This window comes from Vulpes vulpes, chromosome 16, assembly GCF_048418805.1.
Source record: "Vulpes vulpes isolate BD-2025 chromosome 16, VulVul3, whole genome shotgun sequence".
NCBI lineage: Eukaryota > Metazoa > Chordata > Mammalia > Carnivora > Canidae > Vulpes > Vulpes vulpes.
In genome coordinates, this window is record NC_132795.1 from 33,187,058 (window position 1) to 33,213,625 (window position 26,568).

The 26,568-nt window shown below is 56.2% G+C and overlaps 3 protein-coding genes across 10 annotated transcripts in view; 2 read left to right on the plus strand and 1 right to left on the minus strand.

Annotated features, from left to right (window-relative positions):
* Positions 1–2,074: 2,074 nt before the first annotated feature.
* GLI1 (GLI family zinc finger 1) lies at positions 2,075–13,111 on the plus strand. Its single transcript, XM_026001859.2, has 12 exons — positions 2,075–2,485; positions 5,767–5,890; positions 6,121–6,213; positions 6,692–6,887; positions 7,154–7,298; positions 7,642–7,731; positions 7,822–7,959; positions 8,279–8,428; positions 9,034–9,198; positions 9,681–9,911; positions 10,497–10,764; positions 11,160–13,111. The coding sequence occupies exons 2-12, from the start codon at positions 5,794–5,796 to the stop codon at positions 12,902–12,904; spliced, it is 3,318 nt and encodes a 1,105-aa protein (XP_025857644.1). The 5' UTR covers positions 2,075–2,485; positions 5,767–5,793; the 3' UTR covers positions 12,905–13,111.
* A 145-nt stretch (positions 13,112–13,256) lies between these two features.
* ARHGAP9 (Rho GTPase activating protein 9) lies at positions 13,257–26,488 on the minus strand. 8 transcript variants are annotated; one of them, XM_072741821.1, is made up of 19 exons: positions 26,312–26,488; positions 20,675–20,745; positions 20,030–20,363; positions 19,512–19,735; positions 18,335–18,559; positions 18,046–18,159; positions 17,750–17,854; positions 17,448–17,509; positions 17,225–17,315; positions 16,972–17,067; positions 16,749–16,847; positions 16,400–16,541; positions 16,205–16,312; positions 15,786–15,884; positions 15,530–15,607; positions 15,338–15,391; positions 14,958–15,092; positions 14,198–14,303; positions 13,257–13,550 (listed from the first exon to the last, which is right to left on the minus strand). In XM_072741821.1, exons 3-19 carry the CDS (start codon positions 20,343–20,345, stop codon positions 13,379–13,381), a joined length of 2,226 nt encoding a protein of 741 aa, XP_072597922.1. In that variant the 5' UTR covers positions 20,346–20,363; positions 20,675–20,745; positions 26,312–26,488; the 3' UTR covers positions 13,257–13,378. The 8 variants fall into 8 exon arrangements, with proteins under 8 accessions (XP_072597922.1, XP_072597924.1, XP_072597929.1 ...); XM_072741823.1 differs by having other exon boundaries at positions 14,958–15,089; positions 26,312–26,446; XM_072741828.1 differs by lacking the exons at positions 14,198–14,303; positions 15,786–15,884 and having other exon boundaries at positions 26,312–26,446.
* Positions 17,738–26,568, plus strand: part of MARS1 (methionyl-tRNA synthetase 1) — a 28,092-nt gene continuing 19,261 nt past the window's right edge. Inside the window, exons 1-2 of the mRNA XM_026001860.2 lie at positions 17,738–17,847; positions 25,263–25,934. Of these exons, the coding sequence (XP_025857645.2) occupies positions 25,826–25,934 (109 nt within the window). The 5' untranslated portion in view covers positions 17,738–17,847; positions 25,263–25,825. The remainder of the gene's footprint in view (positions 17,848–25,262; positions 25,935–26,568) is intronic.

Sequence of the window (26,568 nt, forward strand, 5' to 3'; positions counted from 1 at the left end):
AGGCTCCATGCACCGGGAGCCCGATGTGGGATTCGATCCCGGGTCTCCAGGATCGCGCCCTGGGACAAAGGCAGGCGCCAAACCGCTGCGCCACCCAGAGATCCCTTTTTTTCGGTTTTGATTTCTTTTTTTTTTTTTTTTTTTTAATTTTTTTATTATTATTATTATTGTTTATTTATGATAGTCACAGAGAGAGAGAGAGGCAGAGACATAGGCAGAGGGAGAAGCAGGCTCCATGCACCGGGAGCCCGATGTGGGATTCGATCCCGGGTCTCCAGGATCGCGCCCTGGGACAAAGGCAGGCGCCAAACCGCTGCGCCACCCAGAGATCCCTTTTTTTCGGTTTTGATTTCTAATATAGTAAATTGATATGAACCACATAAACAAAAAATCAATAAATTTTAAGAGTGTAAAGGCAGGGTGCCTGGGCGGCTCAGTGGGTAGAGCAGATGACTCTTAACCTTAGGGTTGTGAGTCCAAGCCCCATGTTGGGCAGGGAGGCTACTTAAAAAAAAAAAAAAAAAAAAAAAAAAAAGGAGTGTAAAGGGGTCTTAAAGTCAAAATTTTGGAGAATCACTAATCTGGAGACCTAGGTGAGGAGGAAAAAAGCAGCGTGTTCTAAAAGAGCTTCTCTGTGGGCGCCTGGATGGCTCAGCGCTTGAGCATCTGCCTTCAGGTCAGGTGGTGATCCAAGGGGTCCCAGATCGAGTCCTGCATTGGGCTTGGAGCCTGCTTCTCCCTCCACCTATGTCTCTGCCTCTGTGTGTGTGTGTGTGTGTGTGTGTGTGTCTCGTGAATAAATAAATAAAATAATTGTTTTAAATAAATAAAATCTTTTTAAAAATTTTAAAAAAAGGAGCTTCTCTGAAAGAAAGGGCAGACGGCTGAGGCAGGAGAATGTGTAGGGCTCCTTCTCCCGTTGACCGCTGGTCTTGCCTGACCTCTGGGTATAACTGGTGTCTGGGCCAAAGTCATATGGGGGAGGGAGAGTGAAACAGGACTCTGTATCTGTTCCCCCACAATTACAACCTATATTTGCAGGGCCTCAGACCTCTTCCCACTTTCACCTTTTCCCCTTGACCCTCAGTCTTAATAGCTGACCTACTAACTCTCCAGGCCCAAGAAGGTGCTTCTTGGAAGCAGAGCTAGGATGTGGGAGGTCTATCTAAGGGGTGACAGGAAAGGAAGGGACTCCTTTTCCTCACCACGTTTTTTTCCCTTTCTCATAAAGAAAGGTCACAGAGACTAAAATAGCTGCCCCTTCCCCTGCATCCAGTCACTATGGCAACACAGATCCTAAGGGACAGGGCAGTCCCCTCTCAGACGCTGCTGTTCCGCACTGGCAGCCTCTTCTAGGGTGCCCTTCTGTTTCTTTGGGCTCGTACACCCCTCCCTGGGCTCCTAACTGGGGGTTGGTGGGGGGACCTGGGAAGCCTCCTACTCCTGCAGCTCCCCCAGTCTTCCCCTGCAGCCTGCGGGAGTGTGCCATGTGCCAGAGAGGCCAGCAGAGGGAGCAGACAGCCTGGAAGAGCGGAGAGCGGGTGGCCTCGAGGTGCGGAGGTGCCCGCAGTCTCCAGAACTTAGAGACGCAGGACACGGGGCGGGGCGGGGCGGGGGGGGGGGGTGTCTCCGCGTTACAGCGCTTGCGTGCCTCCCCAGGGTTCCTTAGTGTGAACCGCACACTCTGCACCCGGAGCCTCAGCCGCTGCCCTCTCTTCGATGCCCTATAGACCCTTCACTTCTAAGCCAACTCTGTTCCAGTCCTGTTTGCACCAAACCCCAAATCTGTCCTAACCCCTTCATGTTCCCCTGAAAGAGGGAGGTCAACAGATAACCTGCAGGATGACGGAATACTCGCAGCACCAACCAAAGTCGGCGGCGCTACCTCCAATATTATCTTTCTTGGATGAACTTTTTCATCGCCCCCCACCTCCCAATGTATTTGTTAGTTTTTTTCTGACTGTGGTTGGGGTGGGGGTGCCGCTCCGTGGGCAGCCGATCCCAGGATCCATGCCGGGATTTATTGCCCACCAGCAGCAGCGTGTTCAGCGCGGGGCGGGGGGGGGGGGGCGGCAGTATAGGGTCCCTCCAGGGAGGGGGAGGATCCTGGGGGTCCTGGGGGTGCAATAAGCCCGGCACCCCCTCTCTAGCTTTTGCTACCCCGCCTCATTCTCCAGAGCGGCAAGAGGGAGGGAAGTGGAAGGGAGGTGAGAGGCGAGCGGGAAGAGCGGCGGCGCGCCAGCTGCCTGAGCGAGAAAAAGTTTCTGCAAAAGGGAAAAAAAAAGTTTGCGCTTCTCGCGGGTGGTCCCGGCTCGCGGCCCGGCGGGCTGGGCCGGCGGGAGGGCTGGCGGCCAGGTTAGGAGGGGGTGGGGGTGGCATGAGGCTGCGCTGCCGTGGCCCTGTGCGCCCCCCCTCCCCACCGCACACCCCCCAGCCCACACTCCAGCCCTGGACCGCGCATCCCGAGCCCGGCGCCCAGAAGGAGGTGAGAAGGGGGGCGGGCGGGGGACCACCTGGGAACGGTGGGGGAGGGGGCGAGGGGATGCCCTGCTCGCGACGGGCTCTGGCCAGCCCAGAGGGAGACCCGGGGCACCCAGGCACAAAGCGGGTGGGAGAGCCCGGGCCGAGATCTAGAAAGTTTGAAGGATTTTTTTCATTTGTATCTCCCTTTCCCTGTATCTTTCTTCTTCTTCTTCTTCTTCTTCTTCTTCTTCTTCTTCTTCTTCTTCTTCTTCTTCTTCCCTCCTCCTTCTTTTCTTCTTCTTCTTTTTCTTCTTCTTCTTCTTCTTCTTCTTCTTCTTCTTCTTCTTCTTCTTCTTCTTCTTCCTCTGACAGTCTCTGTGTCTCTGTCCCAGGCACCCGGGGATCTCTTTGTCTGTCTCCGCCTCTCCTATGTATTAGGGACAGGTCACTTCCAGGAGGTTGGCATGAAGAGGCAGGAGGGACGGCTAGCTGGAGGTCTGCGTGGTAGAGAGGGAAGTCCAGGTGTCTGGGCCACAGGAGACGTCAGGGTTTCTGAAAGGAGGGAACAGCCACGGAGAGAGCCCTGGGTGGGGTGGAGACGGGTGTGTGCGAGGGGACAAACCAGTGGGGGATGGCTCGGCTTGAACCCCTGACCTGTCTTATGACAGATGGGCTTGCTGGTGCATGTGTTCTGGGGGAACGGAGCGTCTTCTGGATTAGGAAGGGGGCTGGAGGGGTCGGAGTCTCGTTTAGGCCCTAGAAGGCTCCTCAAGGAATCAGGACTCCTGAGTCCCCAGAGCCGTGGTCAGGGTGCCAAGGCGGAGCTGAGGAGACCCTGGCTTGACCCTCTGACCTCAGGACCACCGGGCCAGCTGGGCCAGCCGCAGGGAGACCCCTACTGGGACTGGGCGGGACCACTGGCCATTGCCTGCCTAAGTATCCCGGTTGGACCCCCCTCCCCAACGGGAGCTGGGGGCCGAGGCCCCTCCTCCGCCTCAGACCACCCTGCCTGCCCTTGCTCCCCGCTCTGAAGCCTCTTTCAGGCCCGGTGACCCCGAAACAATCCGCCCTGGGCCGCTGGCTTTGGGGACAGGATTAGGGAAAGGGGATCCCATAGTGACTGGGGACTTAAGGTTTTGGGGGCTGGAGAACTGGGGGTCTTCATAGGATAATCTTCACTGTCCAGTGGGAGGGGAAGGCGGGGCGATTTCCCCGGGGAGTTGTAAGGGCCGGAATTAGGGTGGTTTTCCCTGTGGGGGCGGGGTCCAGAGACACCCCCCCAGTTATCTCCCCGGCATCCCTAGCCAGGCAGTACAGACCCCGCCCTTGACGTCACTAAGGGGTTCCCGGGGGTCTGGAGGGGTTAACCCTTGGGAAGCCGGCTGCGATCATCAGAACCCAAGGTGTCCTGACCCCTCCCTCTTCCCATACACACCTTGTTTTATTTACCCAGGCACCTTCTTTCCCTATAGTTTCTGGATTCTTCTTTCCTTTCCACCCCGCCACGGGGACCCCCCCCCACCCTCCAACAGTGCCCGCCGCCCCCCGGGCGCCGCTGCCAGCTTTCTGGCCGCACAGAGGGGAGGAGGGAAGAATGCGTCCCGCCCCCCGCCCCCCCGCCCCCTCCCGCCCCCTCTGCCGCGGCTCGCTCCACTGGGCTCCCGGGCGGGCGGGGGAAGCGGAGCTGTCTGCAGCCAGAGCCTGCGGCGGCGACTTGGGTGGGCCGAGGAGGCACGGGGGCGGGGAAGGCGGGACCCGGAGGAGGGGGCGGGGCCTACTCCTGGGAGTTGGGGAGCGGGGGTGCGAGGGGGCCTCCGGAAAGTAGGGAGACGCCGAGGGTGATTCAGGGCTCCAGCAGGGCGACCCTCAGCCCCCTGCCCCGGCCTGAGCTCTCATCCACACCCCAGAAAAAAACGTAACTGAGGCTGGAAACGTTGGCGAGATTTTCCTGTCGCCAGGGCGAAGGGGAGACGTGGGTGGGCTGTGGCACGCGTGGGCGAGCGGGGATGTCGCCCCGTTTAGTCGCGGCCCCTCGGCGGCGGGCAGTGGCGCGGGAAGATGCCCGAGTAGGCACGTTTGGGGGAGTCTCCTTAGTATTGGGGGGTCGTCTGCGGGCTCCGCCTCCTTCCCCCGGTGAGTCATAGAGGAAGGAGGCGGGAGAAGTGTCCCCCTATCCAGCTGCCAGCCAGCTGTGCCCCCCCTCCCACACACACAAAGTGCCAAGGTCGAGTTGGGAGGTCTTGGATGCGGGGTCGGCCCTGCGCTGGAAAAGGTGGAGTTAGGAAGGGTACGGTCCGGGCTGCGGGGCTCGGGCTGCGTCGTGGGGTCCGGGTTCCGCTCCCCATCTCACCCCGCCCTTACCCTAAATCCCAGCATCCCGGGATCACCCACCGCGCCGGCCGGCCCGCTCCCGAGCGCTCTCCACCCTACCCCGCCCCACCCCACCCCACCCTCGGCCCCGGGAGGCGGGAAAACCCGGGCTGGAGCCGAAGCCGGAGTTTGAGGAGGGAAGCGCCGGCCCAACCCTCTCCTCCCGCAGCTCTTCTCCCCGGGATGGTGGCTGTGCCTTCCCTTCTCCCAGGGCCTTTCTCTTGCTGGCCCTTTCCTGCTCCCCCCAAACAGAGCAAGTTAGGGGGGCGCCCGGATTCATTCTGCCCCAGGACAACACCAGTTTCCACTCTTTGTACCCAACAGACCCGGGAGGCTCCCCTCAGAAACCTTAGCGCCTTCTCTACGGTTTTCTGCCTTAGAGAGAGAAGGGCCGCTCCTCCGTGCTCCCTCCCGGCCCACTGCCCTCCCGGCGCGGCCCGAGGCGAGAGCTCCCTCTGCTGGGTGCCGCCGAGACTGGAGACGGGCGCTCCGGGGCAGGAACGGAGGACAGCAAAGGGGTTCCCCAGGGGTTCCCCATCCCACCCCTCAAGGCCGGCCCCGGGTCAGAGCCAGAAGATGTGGAGGGCCCACGGCATAAAATAACCTGAGGCTCATACAGGCTCATTAGGTCCATAACCCTCCCCTCTGCGCGCGGGCACACACACACACACACACACACACACGTGCACTTAGACCACTCAGGCAAAGATGGCACTCCGTTCCCACAAGGATCCCCAGGACTCAGGACTTCCTCTGCTTCTTTGGGGCTCTTTTCCTCCCCCTGCCTCTGGCTAAGGGATGCTCATTTCACGTTGATTCTCCATGACAGGTGTCTTAGAGGGACCCTGCCCAGGGTTCTAGATCTTAGTTATCTGACCTTCCTTATCTCCCTCCTGCCTCTGTAACTTGCAGATCTCCCTTCCCTTCCTACAGTGTCCCCACACTCTCCTCTGAGACACCATGTTCAACTCGATGACCCCACCGCCAGTCAGTAGCTATGGCGAGCCCTGCTGTCTCCGGCCCCTCCCCAGTCAGGCCCCCAGCATGGGGACAGAAGGTCAGTGCAAATACCAACCTACAGGTCCTGAGGACCAGGGGCTCTCTTAACCAGCCCCAGGCATCCCTCTTCCATCTCCCGCCCCGCGCAGGCTTCTAATCCACAAGAAGACTCAAGCCTCCATGTCATATAGGCTTGGGATATAGGATGGAGCCTCTTCTGGGGTGTGAAGGTGAGGCCTTGTGTGTCCCCCATTCCCATTCCCCATGCTGGCTGTCTCTCTTTTCTAGGACTGCCCGGTCTGCCCTTCTGCCACCAGGCCAACCTCATGTCCGGCCCCCACAGTTATGGTCCAGCCAGAGAGACCACCAGCTGCACTGAGGGTAAGGCTTCAACATCTCCTCCCTTTCTGCCCCTCTGGTGTTTGCTTTTTTTTAAAATTTTTTATTATTTTTTAAACATTTTATTTACTTATTCATGAGAGACAGAGAGAGAGAAAGAGAGGCAGAGACACAGGGAGAGGGAGAAGCAGGCTCCTTGCAGGGAGCCCGATGTGGGACTGGATCCCGGTCTCCAGGACCAGGCCTAAGGCAGGGGCTCAACAGCTGAGCCACCCAGGCCTCCCGGGGCACTTGCTTTTAAAGAGAAAGTGGGTGGGACAAGGGGCGGGGGATCTAACTTGGAGGAAATGCTTGGAGATTGGAGTAAGGGGTCAGGGCATGATGTGGAGGTCACAGATGGGGTCAGTAGGGCAAAACAGAGTCACGTGTCATGTTTTTTGTTGAGAGTCAGGACCTATGGGTTGAGTGCGGGAAGACATGCCCCATTTACCACAGCTGTCTCCCTTGTTTCCTGCTCCAGCCCCACTCTTTCCTCCTCCCCGAAGTGCAGTCAAGTTGACCAAGAAGCGGGCACTCTCCATCTCACCTCTGTCAGACGCCAGCCTGGACCTGCAGACAGTTATCCGCACCTCACCCAGCTCCCTTGTGGCCTTCATCAACTCACGCTGTGCATCTCCCGGGGGCTCCTATGGTCACCTCTCCATCGGCACCATGAGGTGCAGAGAACCTTGGGCTAAGAGGCCCCTAAAGACCCTACCAAACCCCGTTAAAAGCCTCAAGCCCTCCAAAGCACCTGGCCCTATTTGAATCCTTATCATTTCAAAGGTGTTGAAGCCCTCCTCAGTGCTTCCCCAAGACTGCCTCAGCCACTTCCCATACGTCTTTCAGACACACTCCAAAATAGCCCAAGAACTCCTGAAACTTTCTGAGATGATGGTCCTAAGTAACTGCCTCTCCTCCTCCTCCTCCTCCTCCTCCTCAGCCCATCTCTGGGATTCCCACCCCAGATGAATCATCAAAAAGGGACCTCGCCTTCCTTCGGGGTCCAGCCCTGTGGTCCCCATGACCCTTCTCAGGGTGGGATGATGCCGCATCCTCAGTCCCGGGGACCCCTCCCGACTTGCCAGGTGAGAGTCCTCATACTGCTCCCCAATTTCCCTCAGCTCAAGGTGGGTGGGCGGCAGGCCTTATGGGGAGGGGTGAAGGAAGGACAGGGCAGATAAAAGTTTTCAGTAGCACAAAAATAAAGGGGTATGGTTGCTGGGGTTCACTCCTTGGGGCTGAATCAGACTCTCCAGATGAGATCCCACCTTTTGCCCATCCCGGTGCCGTCTGAGGAGGAAGTCTCTTCCAAACCCAGGGGTTCCAGCTGCTTGGGTGGGGGCACTCAGGGCAGGAAGACCTGGCTGGGCTCCCTCTTCCTTCTGCCCACTTCTACCTTCATCACCCTCACCTCTTCCCCTGGGTAAGCTGAAGTCTGAGCTGGACCTGCTGGTTAGCAAGTGCCCAGAGGAGCCCTTGGAGGGTGATATGTCCAGCCCCAACTCCACAGGCACACAGGTAAGTGAGGGGAGGGTGACTTTAACTCTGAAACCTGAGCTAAACCGAAGCTGTCACCCAAGTGACCTAGGATTGCCTCTTCTGCCCTAGGATCCCCTGCTGGGGATACTGGATGGGCGGGAGGACCTGGAGAGAGAGGGGAAGCCTGAGCCTGAATCTGCCTATGAGACGGTCTGCCGCTGGGCTGGTTGTAGCCAGGAATTTGACTCCCAGGAGCAGCTGGTGCACGTGAGCCCCAGGGGGTAACAGGAATGCTGGCTGGATCTTGTAGGACATTTGGTGGGACACTGTGGGGTTAGGCTGAGGGCCGGAGTTCCAAGGGTACTGAAGCCAGAGGTTGAGTAGCCAGTCAGGTAGGCAGAAACTCAGGAGCTGCAGCTTTGTTTTAGAAACCTGGAAGGACCGGAATGTTCTTTCTGCCGCTTCTTCCCCCATGACGGGGAGCCTTGCAGGAATAAGGCCGGCTGGGAAGGTCAAGGGGTCAAGGTGTCTTTTGGACCTTGGGGGCAGAAGGGAGCCTCAGAGAGCCTCTGTATCTCCTCCTCAGCACATCAACAGTGAGCACATCCATGGGGAGCGGAAGGAGTTCGTGTGTCACTGGGGGGGCTGCTCCAGGGAGCTGAGGCCTTTCAAGGCTCAGTACATGCTGGTAGTGCACATGCGCAGGCACACCGGCGAGAAGCCGCACAAGTGCACGGTGAGGCACCCCCTTCCCAAGCTCGGGCTCCCTCCCTAGACTGGGGCTCCCCACCCAGGCAGAGCTCCTAGGACTCCTGGATCTTAGGAACTCTTGCCTCAGGGAACCAATATTCAGATTTGTATTTTATGACTGTGTTTGTAGAAAGATGAACATGTGGATACTGGGTATGAGAACACTCTCTTAGACCTAAACGCTCTTCTTCCCTTGCTTTTAAAAGAGATTAAAACACTTTTGTGGGCCCCCTGAAGTGCTCTGGGCCCTAGGCACTGTGTCTGCTCCTCTGCCTAATGGAGAGGCTCAGTGTCCCAGAATGACCCCATCCAAAGAAAGCCTAAGGTTCTCCTGCAGGGAGATGTGCTCTGGCTTGACCCCAGCCGCTCACTGCCATCCCCACGTCCCTGCAGCCCCAGATGGATGCCAGGATGGATGCCGCCTGGCTTCTTGTCTCCCTAGCTCCCCCTGCCCTCCTCCCTGGATTCTGGGGAATCGCTCTCTCACCTTGAGTCATAACCCCTGATGGATGTCCCTTCTGAAATTTATGTTTCTTCTAATCTCCACGTCCTTCTGTCTGAGAGCTCTCTTTTGACCCCGACATTCTCTAGTTTGAGGGGTGCCGGAAGTCATACTCACGCCTCGAAAATCTGAAGACACACCTACGGTCACACACGGGAGAGAAGCCATACATGTGTGAGCACGAGGGCTGCAGTAAAGCCTTCAGCAATGCCAGTGACCGAGCCAAGCACCAGAATCGGACCCATTCCAATGAGGTGAATGCCCCACCTAAGAGACCCTCCCCACTTGAGAAGCCAGCTCCTGGGGAGGTTCCCTCATAAGAAATCCCTTAGCTCAGCACCCACTCCAGAGGTGAGTCCCCCCCCCCCTGCAGCCTAATTCACCCAGATATGGTCTTTCTGAAACCAAAAATTTCCACTAACCACCCCACTCCACCCCTATCTCTAACCAGCCAAAGGGCCAACCTAAATAGACCCATTCCACCTGGAGAAGACCCTGGTCCCTTCAGCTCCTGACTTCATGAGGCCCCCCAGACCTGGCCTGTCGGTTTTCCTAATCTTTCCCTTGATCCTCTCATTTTTTGCTCTGAGGATCCCACTCTCTCCTTAATTCCTTGGGTGCTGTGCATTCCTCCCTGACCCCCTCTCCCCCAGCTGACGGCACCCCTTCTTCCCATTCCTCCGGCACTCTCCTGCTCTGATTCCTTTGCCTGCTCTCTTCCCTGTCTACTCAACAGAAGCCATATGTGTGTAAGCTCCCTGGCTGCACCAAACGCTACACGGATCCCAGCTCCCTCCGGAAACATGTCAAGACAGTACATGGTCCCGATGCCCATGTGACCAAGCGGCACCGAGGAGATGGCCCCCTGCCCAGGGCACCATCCCTTTCCACTGTGGAGCCCAAGAGGGAGCGGGATGGAGGCCCCACCAGGGAAGAGAGCAGACTGACCGTGCCGGAGGGGGCCATGGTGAGCTGGCCTCCGTGCCCACGTCCTTCCAGTCCCCTCCCAACTCTTCTGTGTCCCCCTCATAAAGCACTCTCCTGTGGACAGTGCTCCAGTCTCTTATCCCAGTGGTGGTCCTTGGGTTACCCCAAATCAAAATATTTTAGTATAATTAATTATTTAATTGGCTCAACAAACTCTTACATGGGGTTTAGTAAATTATTCTAATTTATGTATCATTTACACGTACAATCCACACGTAATATGACTGTAATTTCACAAAGTCCTCACGGCAACTTCACAAAAAGGAAACTTTCCACATTTTCAGATGACGAAACTCAGGCATAGAGACAAATTATCCAAGGTCACAGAACGAAGTGTGGATTTGAGCCTTGAGCCGAGGCAGTCTGTGCTCCAGCCTAGGCTCTTATCGACTCCTCTCCAGTTTGCCCGAAGCCCTCATCTGCTCGGCCCTCCCTGTGCCTGCGAGCTTGCCCTCAGTCCCAGCAGTCACTGGGACACAGGCTTTGGCCACTCACCACAGTTCAGGGAACTGTGGCCGGGTGGGGGGATTGTAGGGGCCGCCCTCAGCCCTCATTTCCCCCACAGAAGCCACAGCCCAGCCCTGGGGCCCAGTCGTCCTGCAGCAGTGACCACTCCCCAGCAGGCAGTGCAGCCAATACAGATAGTGGTGTGGAAATGACTGGAAATGCAGGGGGCAGCACCGAGGACCTGTCCAGCCTGGATGAGGGGCCTTGCGTGGCTGGCACCAGTCTGTCCACTCTTCGCCGCCTTGAGAACCTCAGACTGGACCAGCTGCATCAACTTCGGCCGATAGGGCCCCGGGGCCCCAAACTCCCCAGCCTGACTCACACTGGTAAGACCTCTGTGTAGGGGTAGTTGCTGGCCTGAGATCTGGACCTTCTCTGAGGTTGGAAGGAGGACTTCACTCCTCAGGGCTGCCCTGTAGCACCTTTGTACAATTAGAAAAAGGTCCCCCTTCCTCAGAAAGACACTTTCCTTCCATCTATCAGGTAATCACGATATACAAAGTATAATGGGAATGCTGTTCCCTAGGGCTGTGTAGTGTACAACCTAAGCAACCGTTCGCGGTGGTTCTGCAACATAGAAAGGGCATGGAAGGAGCCGGAACTGGGTGGTCAGAGTTAAGGAGCCTGTCCCTGGGATCCGAGGCCAAGGCCGTCCCATGGGGGAGGCAGGGTGAGGTTCAGAGGGCTCCCTGACCACCCTGCCTTTTCTCCTCCCTTGTAGGCACCCCTGTTTCCCGCCGACTGGGCCCCCCCGTTTCTCTTGACCGCCGCAGCAGCAGCTCCAGTAGCGTCAGCTCAGCCTATACTGTCAGCCGCCGCTCCTCCCTGGCTTCCCCTTACCCCCCTGGATCCCCACCAGAGAACGGGGCATCCTCTCTGCCGGGCCTCGCGCCTGCCCAGCACTACCTGCTCCGGGCAAGATATGCTTCCGCCAGGGGAGGTGGGACCCCACCCACGGCAGCGCCCAGCCTGGATCGGATGGGGAGTCTCCCAGCACCTCCCTGGAGAAGCCGGGCTGAGTATCCAGGATACAACCCCAATGCAGGGGTCACCCGGAGGGCCAGTGACCCGGCCCGGGCTGTTGACCGCCCTGCCCCAGCCAGAGTCCAGCGGTTCAAGAGCTTGGGTTGTGTCCACACACCTCCCACCGTGGCAGGAGGAGGACGGAACTTCGATCACCAACTCGCAACCGGTGTGTACTCACCACAGCCCCCTAGCATCACTGAGAATGTCGCCATGGATACCAGAGGGCTACGGGGGGAGCCAGAAGGTGGGACCTCCATGATAGGCAGTGGTCTGAACCCCTATATGGACTTCCCACCTACTGATACTTTGGGATTTGGGGGACCTGAGGGGGCAGCGGCTGAACCTTATGGAGCTAGGGGTCCAGGCTCCCTACCTCTTGGGCCTGGCCCACCCACCAACTATGGGCCAAACCCCTGTCCCCAGCAGGTCTCCTATCCTGAACCACCCTCTGAACCATGGGGTGAGTTCCCTTCCCACTCCGGGCTATACCCAGGCCCCAAGGCTCCAGCTGGAGTCTACAGCCAGTGTCCTCGTCTTGAACATTATGGACAAGTGCAGGTCAAGCCGGAACAAGGGTGTCCAGTGGGTTCTGATTCCACAGGACTGGCACCCTGCCTCAATGCTCACCCCAGTGATGGGCCTCCTCACCCACAGCCTCTGTTCTCCCACTACCCCCAGCCTCCTCCTCCCCAGTATCCCCAGTCAGGTGCCTATACCCAGCCACCCCCTGATTATCTTCCCTCAGAACCCAGGCCTGCCCTGGATTTTGATTCCCCCAGTCACTCCACCGGACAACTCAAGGCTCAGCTGGTGTGTAATTATGTTCAGTCTCAACAGGAACTGCTCTGGGATGGTGGGGGCAGGGTAGATCCCCCAGTGCAGGAAACTCTCTACCAGAGTCCCAAGTTTTTAGGGGGTTCCCAGGTTAGCTCAAGCCCTGCCAAGGGCCCAGTGGCCACATATGGGCCTGGCTTTGCACCTAACCTGCCCAATCACAAGTCAGGCTCCTATCCTGCCCCTCCACCGTGCCATGAAAATTTTACAGTGGGGGCCAACAAGACTTCCCATAGAGCAGCAGCACCACCCCGACTTCTGCCCCCACTGCCCACTTGCTATGGGACCCTCAAGGTGGGAGGCACCAACCCCAGTTGTGGTCATCCTGAGGTGGGCAGGCTGGGAGGGGGTCCTGCCTTGTACGCTCCTCCCGAAGGGCAGGTATGCAACCCTCTGGACTCTCTTGACCTTGACAACACTCAGCTGGACTTTGTGGCTATTCTGGATGAGGCCCAGGGGCTGAGTCCTCCTCCTTCCCATGATCAGGGGGACAGCTCTGAACACACCCCACCTCCCTCTGGGCCCCCCAACATGGCTGTGGGCAACATGAGTATCTTACTGGGATCCCTGCCTGGGGAGACACAATTCCTCAACTCCAGCGCCTAAAGAGAGGAATCCCAGCAACCACAGATCCATTGCCTAAGGGGTTTCCATCCCCACAGAGAAGGAAAGGAGGAGGAGCCATAGCTCCCTGGGATGCCCCAGCATGGGAGGTATGGGTTGGGGGTGTATACTCTCTGGTCTGTATATGTTTGGGGGGGAAATTTGACAATGACACTGTTTCTGGATAATAAAGGAACTGCATCAGAAAGTGCCCTCCTTTACCTGTTACTATCTTGGGGGAGGAATGATGACAAGGAACGAGAAGAAAAGTAGGGGTTAATCTACTCACTTCCCTTTTTAGGGAGGCTCCCCCACCCTATCCCAACCCCTCAAGTCAGACTCACAAAGACAGTCCTCTGGGAGACACAGGATTTAATGGGATGTCCTCAAAACAGAACATCCACTATCCTCACCCCCCACTAAAGGGTACCCAGCAGAGATCAGTGGAAACACATTTTGTCTTCCTCCTTGCCCCAATCAGGGGAAAAGGCTGCTGAAGTCAGTGAGCATGAGTTGGACTAGTTGCCCAGGGTAGAGAGCATGGGCAGCTGGGTCAGATGTCTCTTGCTCTGGCCGAAACAGGGTAGGCCCAAACACGATTCCCAGGTTGTGGGGGGTCATGCGGTTCTTATCTGAGTGTGCTATCACCCTGTGGGCAAAGATCAGGAGAAGGGGCTGTAAGGCAGCAGCTTCACCACTTCAAATAAATCTAACCCTTCAAAGGACAGAGCAGGAAAGAGTTCGCTTCGGGACCCCTCTGTGTGGTGGCTGAAGGAAATGAAGCCGAGAGCCCCACAAGGGGAATGGAGATGAGACCCTTGGGGAGAAGGGTCCCATCAGGATACAACTTGGAAGATAAAACCCAAGATTTGCCAGCCTCTTCCCAGCTTCAGAGACCATCCCTAGAGTCTCACAGACTGGGCAACTCTAATTCAAACGGCTATCCTCTCTCAGAAGTCACTGCCCAGGCCCAGCTCAGCCAAATAAGCCACAAGTCACTGCCCAGGCCCAGCTCAGCCAAATAAGCCATGACCACTGTCCCAACAGGAGACAAAGAGGCAGGGAGAAGGGAGAGGTGAGATCGCCCTCATTTCCCTCACAGCATCCCTGGGCCTCTCCTGATCCCCGCTTCCCCGCCTGATGCCCTGCACAGAGGTTGCCTGTTTCCTCCATCTGCCCTCGGAGCAGGTGAGAAACATAAGTGTCCCCTATCTTCACTGCATCTGAACACAGTCCCTGCTGCATACCCCGCTCTACCCTTCCTCCACGTGCACAAAGATGTTCAGTCTTCCTGACCTGCATAAATGTTCCAGGAGGTACCGCAGAGTGTCATGGTTGGGCCTGGGCATTGAGCCTATTAATTCTCGGATTTGAGACATGCGCTGTTCTGATTTGGAGAGTGCTAGAGGGAAAGAGTGAGGGAAGGGCACAGGCGTGAGGCTAGGGTAGACTCGCTACTCTTTCCCACCCCCACGGAAGGCACCATTAATCCACCACAGCTTTCTTTTCCACTGAGCCCAACTGCAGCTTTATTATCATTTTTAAAATATTTTATTAAGTAATCTCTACACCCAGCATGAGCCTCAAAGTCCCGACCATGAGATCAAGAGTTGCACACTCTACCGACTGAGCCAGCCAGGTGCCCCTAACTGCAGCTTTAGACTTTTTATTTTTATTTTAAGAGTTTACCTATTTATTCATAAGAGACAGAGAGAGAGGGAGAGAGAGAGAGAGAGGTGGAGACACAGGAAGAGGGAGAAGCAGGCTCCCTGCAGGGAGTCTGATATGGGACTCCATCTGGGACTCAGGGATGATGCCCTGAGTCAAAGGCAGACCGCTGAGCCACCCAGGCGTCCCTAAACTTCTTTTTAACTCAGCCCTCTAAATATTCCATTCTCTCACACACACAAATAACTGGAGTTGGTACAGGAGTTGAAACCTGTTTTCCACCTCTGTGCTCAGGATGGGATCTCAAGGTGTAAGGGAAACTCTAGTCTTGACCCTATATGCCTCACCCCCATACCTAAGAGTATTGCCCAACACTCTCGTCCCTTACCAAGGGCAGCACGAAAATCCGGCAGGAGCAGTGGAGGCACCAGAGGCTGGGGTAGCTCCCTGAGAAAAAGCTTCAGGGCTCCTGTGACCACGTGAATATCATCCCACTCAGCACTGTCCAAATCTAGTCGGCCTTCTGGGAGGAGAAGGAGGTACAGAGGGGCTCGGGGCTTATGGAGGACCAGAGAGACCCAGAGACTGGGAGGTCATGAGTTTGGGAGGAGATCCAGTCAAGGTGGACCATGGGAGATCCACACGGAAGCAAGGCAGCAGAGGTGGGGGATGGGGACAAGCCACCCAGGAGCAGGACGTAGAGGGATCCAGAAGGAGCAGGGAGGATGTCGGATGTTTTAGGGTCTGAGGGGCCTTCCATGTAAGTACCTTGTCCTGGTTGTTCTGGGAACACGTACCGCCCATCGGAGGTGATCGCCCGCTCTGCCACACGGATGAGAAGAGGTCAAGAGCTAAGACGCAGTTTTAGCCAGACCTCCCTGTTCTCCTGGGGCCCTGAGAAACTGCCTGTGGTTCTGAGGCATGAATTCTTAGTGCCTACGTGCCCACTAGCCTCCTCACCTCTGTCCACCAGGAAGCGAAGTTTCTGGACCACAGCCAGGTTCCCGCTCACCCGGTAAATGCCATCCACGTCTAGACCTAGGACATGAGGCAGGGAGCAGATAAGGACTCCTGCTCTAAGTTCTGTAAGGGGGGAACAGGCGAGAGATGCAAGGGTAGAGAGGAAGAAGCTGCAGGAAGACTAGGGACGGGGATGGGGGACTCCCAGGCTTTGGCCTGTTGGAAGGGGAGGTTGTGGGGTCTCTGGAAAAGTGACCTCTCTTATCCACAGCAGCAATGCAGAGCCGCACAAAGCTGGGCACCGTGTCCCCTTCCCGCTGGCACAGTGATTCCAACTGGCAGCCGAACACCTGATCTGGAGACGGACAGAGTGAGGTGGGCAGCCTGTGGCAGCATCACCCATGGAAGCTCTTCTCAGCACAGGTTTTCACCCCAAAGTTGGGCTGGCCCTCCCTGCTGCCTTTCCTAGGCCTGGGCAAGGAGGTACACCCTCCCCCCCCAAAAAAAATAAGCAGTAGAGGAGCAGAAGACCAGTGATCCAGCTCTAGGGCGCTCTCCCCTGAGTCTCACTGAGGCTTGCTCACCCAGGAAGGGGGCTGATGCCCAGATCAGGACCGAAAAGGCGCTTTGCAGAAACACTGCAGGGGCAGGCAGGAGGGCACGCGGCCCACTCACCGCGGAGCAGGCCGCGCTCCTGCAGGCTCTGCAAGGGCGGTCTCTTGGCGATGAGCCGCTTCAGCTTGTTCCGCACGCGGTTCTGCTCGGTGCCTTCGGGACAGCGCCCTGCGGGAGGCAGGTGGGCCGGCGTGAGAGCCGCCCCCGAGCCCGGGTCGCCCCGGGTCCCCGGGGTCGCCCCGGCCCTGCCCTCACCCGAGCTCCGGCGGCCGCTGAGCCGCAGCAGCGGCTTGGACACCGGCTCCGACTCCTCTTCGTCGTCCTCCCCGCCGCTCAGCTCCTCCAGCTCCGCGGGCCCCGACCCCGACAGGCGCAGCTCCAGCGGGTTCTCCCGGTCCTAGGCCCGAAGGGGGCGGCCCGAGTCGGAGATTGGAGAAGAGACAAACCTGCCGCTCCGGGCGACGCCAGGGGACCCGGCCCGGCCCCGGCCCTGCCCCTGCCCCGGAGCGCCGGTCCCTACCACCGCGGAATCCCACCGCGCCCCCCCCCCCCCCCCCCCCGCCTCCCGCCGGCGCCCGCCACCTGCCACCTCCCGCCCCCTCACCAGGCGCTCGATGACCGCCCGCAGCGCGCGGTGCCAGGCTCGCAGCTCGGCCTCGTGGTCTGACTGCAGCAGGAACTCGTGCCCAGGGACCGTGCGGATCTGAGGCACCAGCGCACAAAGGGCTGGAGTCAGCGGAGAGGAGCCGAAAAGCCGGGGGGCCAGCGGCGACCCGCGCGCACCTCGGGTCGGGTGGACTTTGGGGTACACGCGGGAGGGCACTCACGTGCAGGACGTTGCGGCGGCTGGACAGGTGGCGACCGTGGGCCAGGGCTGCCCCACGCAGGTCCACGCTGCTTTCGGGTCGGCTACCCGCTGGTCCCTGGCAATCAGGAGAAACTGAGGCCCGGGCGCCGCTCCACCGTCGCCTCGCTCCCACCCGGGGGACTGCGAGGACGCGGCCGGGCTGGCTCCTCTACCTCCCTCCCCCACCCCCGCCCCACCGGCGTCCAGAACCCCTGCTGCGACCCCCCACTCACCCAGAGGGAGGAGGGCGCGGCGGCCGGCGGCTCCCGGTAGAACACCAAGCTGTTACCTGCCAACACCACCCAAGACGGGCTCCAGTTCTTCCTGCAGGGGCGGAGGGGGCAGGGGGCAGGGGGAGCGGTGCGAAGGCCACTCAGAGCGGCGGGCGGCGGCGCGGTCCGCACACTCGGCCCCACGACCCCGCCGCCCAGGCCTCGCTGCGTTCGCCCCGCTCACCTGAGCTTTCGCCCCCCCTGGGCGATCTTGGTCACGTTGAGCTGGCCCGACTTTTCCACCTCCTGCGGAGCGGAGCGAGGGGTACTAATGAGCCCCCCAGCCCGCCCCCCCCCAGCCGCCAGGGCTTTCCCAAGGGGGTGGCCCAGGAGCGAGGTCCTCTACGGTTGGCTGCTGGGGGTGGCTGTGCAAGAGAGGATACCCAGAGAACCTCAGAAAGAGGAAGACGTTTCTATTGGAGCAGGAATTGGGGGTGGGGCGGGGCAGCGAGGACCTTGGTGGGCCCAAGGAAGTGGGTGACCTACGTGGGGGTCGTCCAAGACCTGCGGCAGAGGTCGGGAGGGCTGCAAGGCTGAGGGCAGGTCTGCCGGCTGGAGCTGGGAGGTGCGCTGGCGGAGGCAGGGTGAGCCCTGGGGGAGGGAATTGGGGGGACAGGTGGAGGAAACGACAACTTCAGAGTCGCTGCTATAGGGGGAAGAAGGGTGCGGATGTGGGTGAGAGGCAGGGGGTGCGATGGGTAATGAAGAAGGATGTCTTGCATAAAAGAGTAGTAAAAAGACGCCTTTTCCTCCGGGCGACCAGGAGGAGGGGGGAATCTCACCTGGGGGCCGCGCAGTTCTGGGGGCGCTGGGTCAGCTTCGGAGCCCTTTGCCTGAGGTGGCAGGAGGCCGTTGTCCCGACTCAGGGTCTGCATCTCCTCCATGGAGCCGGGGTTCTGGGGGGTAGGGTGAGGTGCAAAGCGACAGCCAGATGCCACCTCAACTCGCTGTCAACACCCTTCTCAACAATTTTCCGATGGCAGTCCCAGGGAGAAAACACGCTCCCTTGGGGATCAGGAGGGGAAAGGAGGGGATTGAGGGGACAAAGGAGCGGGCAGGGGGGAGTCTCACCATCTCCCGCAGGCGAGTGCGGCGTGGGGGCTTCCAGGACTTGCAGCCAGTCAGCGAATGTATGTAGAAGCAGCGTCCGGAGTTGAGGTCCAAATGCTGCTCCCAGGAGTCCAGCCTCTGCAGTGGGGCGCACGCGGGGCTTGTGGGGGGAGACCGGGGGCAGCGGCGAAGGTCCACTAGGTTGCAGTACACAGGGTGCTCTGACATGAGGGGCTGGGGTCTTGCCTGCCAGGAAAGGGGGGAGAAGAAGATAGTTATTCTGTCTGTGTGCCTCCCCAGTCTTCTCTCCGCCTAACCACCTCCTCCTCTCTCCCCTACTCTTTCCTCACCCCCAGCTCCTGGCTGGGGTGACCCAGGTACTGGGGAAGAAACCCTAATCCCCAGCTAGTTTTGTTTTTTTTTTTTTTTAAACTCCCTCCCTCGGCTCTGCTTTTCTCCTCCTCACTTCCTGTTGCCAACTTCCCTTCTCCCCCACCCCGCCCCTACCCCAGGGCCTCAGGAAAGGGGAACAGGCTTTCTGTGTGTTGGGGAGGATGGTTGAGGGGAGCGCCCCACCCTCACCCTCTCCTCTGTGAAAGGGAAGAGAGGGAGAGGGCTCAGGGACCCTTACTAGGGGAGCATGAAAGAGGAGGGGCTGTTTTAATCCACCAGTAAGTAAGAGAGGGGAGGAGCTAAGTCTTCCAGAAGAGCGAGGAAGTTACATCTCTAAATGGGACTTGCTGGTGACCTGAGCTGGCAAGAGGGGACACAGGAAAAACCTTGCCCTGGGCCAGGAGTCAGGAGGTAGAAAGAAAAACATAGCTGGTTGGTCTTCTTTCAGTCCCCCGTCACCTGCCAGGTTCCCATATCCTCGGGACCTTTGCCACGTGCTATCCCTTGGCTAGAATTCCTTCTCATTCCAGAGTTTGGTTCCCCGCTATTTCCTCCTTCTCCTTATTCAGATTCAGCTAAATGCCATTTCCTGGGAGAGGCCTTCCCAGATCACCTCCATCACTCTCTTAGCCCATTTATGCTTCTTGGTAGCACTTAGCAGCACCATCCAGTACAGGTCTCTGTTTGTCACCCCCGTGGGAATCCCGTGAGGGCAGAGAGTCTGTCTGCCTTGTCTGTGGTCGCGTCTAGAACAGGCCCGGCAGTCAATAACTGCTCACTGTGTTCAGAGGGGCCTGTGACTCACCTTGTTGGCACTGGCCTCTGTCAGTAAGTCTTCCTGTGAGAGGGATCTGCCACTTGCTCCTTCCTGGAAGGGCTTCAGGAGGCTAGGCCTCAAATTGGTAACACTGACACTTCTACACATTTTGGGGGGAAGAGGAGGAGGCTGCTTAGAGCTTGTCTGGGTTCTGCCTGGGGCTTCCTGAGGCAGGTGCAGCTCCTCTCTGGAGCCAAGACGCAACTTTGGCCCTGGAAACAGAGAAATGGAAAGGGTGAGGGTAGGTGATCAGAGGGGTGATCTTGGCTGGATCCCTCATCCTGGGAAGTCATAGGAAGACAAGAGCAGGGGTGGCTATGGGGAAGTACACGAGACCTAGAAAGTTTAGACTAGGAAGAGAGGCAATGGGGACATGGTGATGGGGGTGAAGAGTAAGCTGATCAGAGGGAAATAAGACAAGAGGGTCACCAGATGCTTGGAGGGAGGGAGATCCTTCCAGAAATTCCTGGAAGCCATGGAGGTAGGAAGGGGAAGGGAGTACTCACCAGGAGTCCAGAGGGATTGGCTAGGATTGGTGGTGGTTGGGCTCTGGGAAGGGCTAGATTCCTCTGTCACGTAGGCAGCTGGGACAAAGATGGGTCGAGAAGTGGCGGGTGCTCCCAGGCGCCTTGCCAACCACCAGTCTGAGTTGGTCTTTCGAAGCAGTAGAAACCTATCCCCTTCAGCCAGGGACACTTGTCGGCCATCTGCCCCAGTGTAAGTGAAGGCATAGAGGGCACACAGCTGGGATCCCCGAGAAGGGTTTTGGGGCCCCAGTCCAAGGTTCCCCCGGGTACTTGACCACCACCGGCCTGACAGCATTGCAGGCAATACTGTCACCTGTGGGAAGAAGGGGTGCTGGAGATCCAGAAAAGGACACGACTGGCTGCTTCCAAGCAGAGAGACATGGTTCGAAGAGCAGCGTCGGGGGGGAAATGTAGGGACGGAAACCTCGGAATGAGAGCAGAGGGTAAAGCAGAGAGCCTGGGTAAGGGTCAGTGGCAGGTTTAGGGGACTGAGAACTCCTGGGTGATGTGACTGGGGAGGAAGTATATAAGTAAGGTGGGAGAGGATGTGGTCAGCAGAGCTCTGGGGCCAGCAGGGCAGGAAATCAGAGGAGACAGGCTAGCTGGTGATTTTCCTCCAAGTACCTTCTGGGGCCCATCAGGAGATCCACGGGCAGGAGCAGGTGGTGGTCCCGGGTGGCGGTAGGACTTTTGAGCTGGACACAGGAAGATGAGGAGAAAGAATCAGGTCCGCGACGGAACACAGAGGCAAAGAGGCAGGAATTAAAGACAAAAATGAAAACAAAGTTTGTGACCTTTATTAAATTTACACAGGCACCAGTGTTTCCGTTACCAATAGCCTCAGACCTAAAGTTGCGTGCTTCCTGTGCAGACTCGGAGAGAAAGAGCCACAGAGAAACCAGAGCCAGAGAAATAATAAGACTAAAGTAGAGAGAAAGAGAAAGTGGCTGGGAGAAACACAAAGGGGCTCCATGTCAGAGGAAGAGGTGAAAATACCACCATCCTCTCAATCCAAGCAAGATGTGTTTGGGGAGCGGAGAGGCCTTGAAACAATCCTTTGTACTTAAGCGTCCTGGGCAGAGCCCTACTTCAGCGTGTGGGCCCCTTCTTTCATGCTCTGAACAAGGATTGGCTGAGCGTCTCCTGGGTGAAAGGAACAGTGTTACCCACTGAGATATGGGGGGGTGGGGGAGATAGACACAGGTCTTGCCCTCTTGGAGCTTAGGGACAGCTCTTAACTAATGACACAATGCATTTATTAATTATGACTGAATCAAGGACTCTGGACACACATTATGGGGTGCTCTCACAGCATATGGGGGGATCGGGACTGATGTTGGCTTTTCCTTGGTGGAAGGTGGGGACTGACTTCCCCTGTTGATTTTCGGAGCTTTAAAACACACATTAATGCTTCCACCTTACCTAACCACTCTTGTTTTCCCCTTTTGTCAGTTTCCCCACTGCACAAGGTGAGGCTCTGTCTGGCTTTGGAGAGGTAGGGTAGGGACTGCCCGCCCCCCCTTGGTGACATCAAAGAGCCAGCTCTCCTCCCCTGACCTGTGATCTGAGGGCTGGTTCCCAGTACTGGGATTCAGCCTCAGTGACCTTCTGTCCTCAGTGGGCTCCACTTTCAACATATGGAGAACCCTACCCCTCAGCTATTCCTTCCTGCCTCCACAAGAGTCAGCGACTTTATCCCATTCGCTCATCATTCATTCATCTGGGGTTTGTAAGTGCTCAGAGCTCTTCCTCTCTGCCTTATGGGCCTACTCTCTTGCACTGTGTCCCCTCCCTTTTTATTGCCTCCTTCCCTTTGGCGTTTGAACATATTCAAGTCTCAGCCATCTTTAGCCAAACTTCCCTTTACTATCCTCCTTGGTTACCACCCTATCCCTCTCTTCTCCTCTTTACAGTGAAACTTTTTTTTAAAGATGTATTTATTGATTTATTATTTATTTATTTATTTATTTATTTATTTATTTATGATAGACAGAGAGAGAGAGAGAGAGAGAGAGAGAGAGAGAGGCAGAGACACAGGAGGAGGGACTGACGTGGGACTCGGATCCGGGGGATCCTGATCCTGGGACTCCAGGATTCCGCCCTGGGCCAAAGGCAGGCGCTAAACCACCAAGCCACCCAGGGATCCCCCTACAGTCAAACTTCTTGAAAGAGTTGCCTACATATGGGGGGGGGGTCTCCATTTCCTCTCACCTCTGCAAGGTCCCTCCTCACTAGGATCACTTTGACTTTACAGGGATACTTCACAGTCCTTAGGTTGGTTGACATCTCAGCGGCAGCCAACACAATGGACTATTCTCACCTTCTACAAACACTGCTGGTGTCCTTCTTACCTTCTTAGCAGTCCCTTCTCCAATGCCTAAGGAAGGACTTCACTTGCTTCTTAGGCCCCAGAGGTCTGTCACAGATCTTGTGCCCTTTGCGCTCCATACACTCTGTGTGGTCTTATTTTCTTCCCAGCTTAAATGACCTCCATATGCTGCTGAGTACCCTATCTCTGGTCCGGATCTTTCTCTGGAGCTCTAGTTTAATCCACTCTCCACTGAAAAACTCCACATGGATATATCACAATACCCAAAGTATTACAAACACAGTATGTTCTAAACGGAACTTGTCCGCTTCCCCCACAAAACTGTTTCTCCTCCAGTACCACTTTTTGGTTAAATTTAAGTTCAGGGGCAGCCTGGGTGGCTCAGTGGTTTAGCGCCTGCCTTCAGCCCAGGGCCTGATCCTGGAGACCTGGGATCAAGTCCCACATCAGGCTCCCTGCATGGAGCCTGCTTCTCCCTCTGCCTGTGTCTCTGCCTCTCTCTCTCTCTGTCTCTCATGAATAAATAAATAAAATCTTTTTAAAAATTAAAAAATTTAAGTTCAATAAATATTTGTTGAACACTTGCTACCATATGTGCTAGGCAGGAACCAACATGCTAGGCATTGTCAATTAAGAGGACAAATATGGCCCCTGCCATGTCATAAGAAAATGCATCATGATAATCACTATGATAGGGCAAATACTATCACCTGTTGGTGCACATGCAGGGTATACCCAATTGTCCATGCCAGAAGCCTGGCAGCCAACCTTAATTTCTCCTGCTTTCTTACCACTCCTATTTAACTGATTACTATATCTTTTCAATCTACCTACTTCCTTTAATCTCTACAACTATCATCTTTAGTCTGGATGATATAGCCTCTGAACTAGTCTCTCTGCATATGGTTCTGCTCACCTCTAGTCCATTGCCAGCATAGCAGCCAGAGTGACCTTCCAAAAGCACAAAAATGCCTTGCCATGTATGTCCCTGACTTAACCTTTTAAAGGCTTCTCATTGTCCTCAGAGTCAAGTCCAAATTTTACAGTATGGTTTACAGAGACTTTCTCCCTCGAGCCTAGCCTTTTCATGCTTCCTACCACAAACTCCATACTCTTGCCACACACTAATTCCTCACATTCCTAAAGTGCACTGAGGTCTCCTGTCCTTTCCATGTTTTTTTTTTTCCTTCTGCCTGAAACACTTCCTCTCCAATCCCACCAATCTTCACTGGCTAACTCTTATCATTCTGATCTCAGCTGAAAGGTTATTTGCACAAGAAGGCCTCTCTTAACTACTTAGAATTGGGTAGGGGCCCTAAATAGGAGCTCCCATGGCAAGTTTTACATTGCCCATTATGACTTTCATGAAACTTTAAAATATATATATATACATATATATATATATATATATATAATTTTACTTATAAGGAAGTCTATGAGCGCTGCCAAGGCATAAACGTGTATCTGTTTTGTTCATAATTGTATCTTCAATGCTTCATACAGTGCCTGGCACAAAGTAAACTCCCTGTGCCTCAGTTTCCTCATCTATAAAACAAGAGAGAAACAAGCTCATTGTTTGTATTTTCTTAAATAACCTTTTTCTTATATCTCACAATTTTATGGAACAGAAGTTTGGATAGGGCTCAGCTGGGTGATTCTTCTATCCCATGTGGCATTGGCTAGGGTCGCTTAGTGATATTCAGCAGGCAGATGGGTTGGTCTGGAGAGCTTCACTCACATATCTGACTCCTTGATCGGAATGGTTGGAATGCCAGGATCAGCTGGAGCTGTCAGCCAGAGTGTCAACATGAGACCTCTCCAGCATGGCAGTCTCAAGGTAGTGAGACTTCTTACTTGGCTGCTCAGACCTACTGGAGTGTTCTAAGAAGCCTGGGCAGAAGCTGCAAGGCCTCACTTCAACAGGTCCAGAACCTCCACGGGGTTTTTTGAGAATTAATATATACATTAAAGTACTTAGAACAGTGCCTAATTCATGAGCACTATTAGGTATTATTCTTTTTTAAGTTTATTTATTTGCTTATTTATTTTTTTTAAATATTTCATTTATCTATTCATGGGAGAGAGAGAGAGGGGGGGGGAGAGAGAGGCAGAGACACAGGCAGAGGGAGAAACAGGCTCCCTTCAGGAAGCCTGACTTGAACCCGGACCCAGGATTCTGGGATCATGCCCGGAGCCAAAGGCGGACGATCAACCACTGAGCCACCCAGGCATCTCTAAGTTTGTTTATTTATTTTAAGTGTATTTATTTAAGTAATCTCTACACCCAACACGGGGCTGGAACTCATGAACCCAAGATCAAGCCATGTGCTCGTCTGATTGAGCCAGCCAGGTGCCCCAGATATTAATCATTCTTAAAGGGATGCAAAAATGAGTAAGAAGGAGCCCTTTCTCAATTACTGATATGTGCCTCCTCATAAAGTATATACTTACTGCCAAACTCTTAGCCTTCTTACTTCCTTCCCTGGGTCTGACCTTCTCCATACGTGAGCTGCCCCTCACCTTCAATGAAACTGTCTAGCTGCAGAATGGTATCAAATCAGTATTTAATAGTCCCATGCTTTTTTGTTAACAGGATACCTATTTTAATTTCCATTGTGTCACTAAAGTAAGTTCATGGTGTGTCTCAACTGTATAATCCCCCCCCCCCCGCTTTTTAAAAAATATTTTATTTATTTACCTGACAGAAAGAGCAAGAGAGTACAAGCAGGGGGAAGCAGCAGAGCGAGGAGAAGGCTTCCCACTGAGCAGGAAGCCAGATGTGGGGCTGCGTTTCAGGATTCTGGGGTCACCCGAGTCAAGGACCGACGCCCAACCCACTGAACCACCCAGGGGCCCCTCAATTGTATTTTTTTTTTAATTCAGGAGCAACACACAGAAAGAGAGGCAGAGACAAGCAGAGAGGGAACCCGATGCGGGGCTCGATCCCCAGGACCACGCCCCAGGCCAAAGGCAGGTGCTCAACCGCGGAGCCACCCGGGCGTCCCCCTCAACTGTATTCTTATTCTTTTTTTTTTTTTTTTCTGTATTCTTTTTCTTATGACCCTGAATCGAGAGTCAGCCTCGCTGGCAGCCCCCGTCAGGTCCACGCCACTCCAGCAAGACTAGCAGCGGCCCAGGCTTCCCTCACCGCCTCTCAGCCACGGTAGAGACCCACCGAGCAGGGCTCTAGGCGGAAACGGTTCCTCTGGCCCGCCCACCCAAGAAGCGCCACTCTAGCACAGCAGCCTCTGCGGCCTCTCCATCTCTGTGATACTCTCGGCCTGTTTCCTTGTGTTGCATGATGGGAGATGTAGTCTAATTTCCAAGAACGGTGCCCCGGGCTTGGCCGAGGTCCGAACTCCATTTCCCGGCGAGCGTCGCGGGGGACGCTCAACCCACCAGCCGGAGGCCGGTTCCGGTTGCATCAGCGTGGCGCACACGGCGAAATGAGACTGTTCGTGAGCGAGGGCGCCCCGGGGAGCCTCCCGGTGCTGGCCGCGGCGGGCAGGGCCCAGGGCAGAGCGGAGCTGCTTGTCAGCACCATAGGCCCCGAAGGTAGTCGGGCTGGCGCTGGTGGGCGGTGGAGGAGGGGGCCGACGTCTCTGCCGCCGCGGTCCTCCCCAGACCGTCCGCCGCCTCCCCCGTTATTCCTGGTCAGCCCTTCCCTCTGTCCCTGCAGCCCTTTCAGTCGTCGTTCCCTTGATTACGCTCCGTATAGCCCTAGCCTTCTCTCCGGCACCACCCGCATCTCTCGTGCCCCGCCTCCCCCCGGGGAACCTCTGCCTCCTTCCCCACTTTCTCCTGCACGCGTCAGGCACCTCCAGCCCCCGTTCTCTCTGGTTATTCATCACAGCCCTCGGGCTCCCATTTGCTCTTAGGAAACCCTGGTCTCCTCTCCTGAAGCAGACACGCATGCATTCCTTTTACTTTACCTCTTCTTCCCAACCGTCTGTTTGGGTGACTTAAAAAGTAGTTCTCTGGGCCGTTTTCTCCCGGTTTACTCTGTTACTCTCGGGTGTCTCACTCAGTGTTTGGCGACAGCGCTATCCCGGTACCACCACTGCCACCCCTCTGCAATGCCCATCTGTTGCTTCCAACTGGCAGTCTCAGCTGAACACCTGCTAGTCTGTCCAGCTCATGCTGGGCCCGCCCCCTTTCAGCGTCCTATCCAGAAATCTTTCCTGCGTCT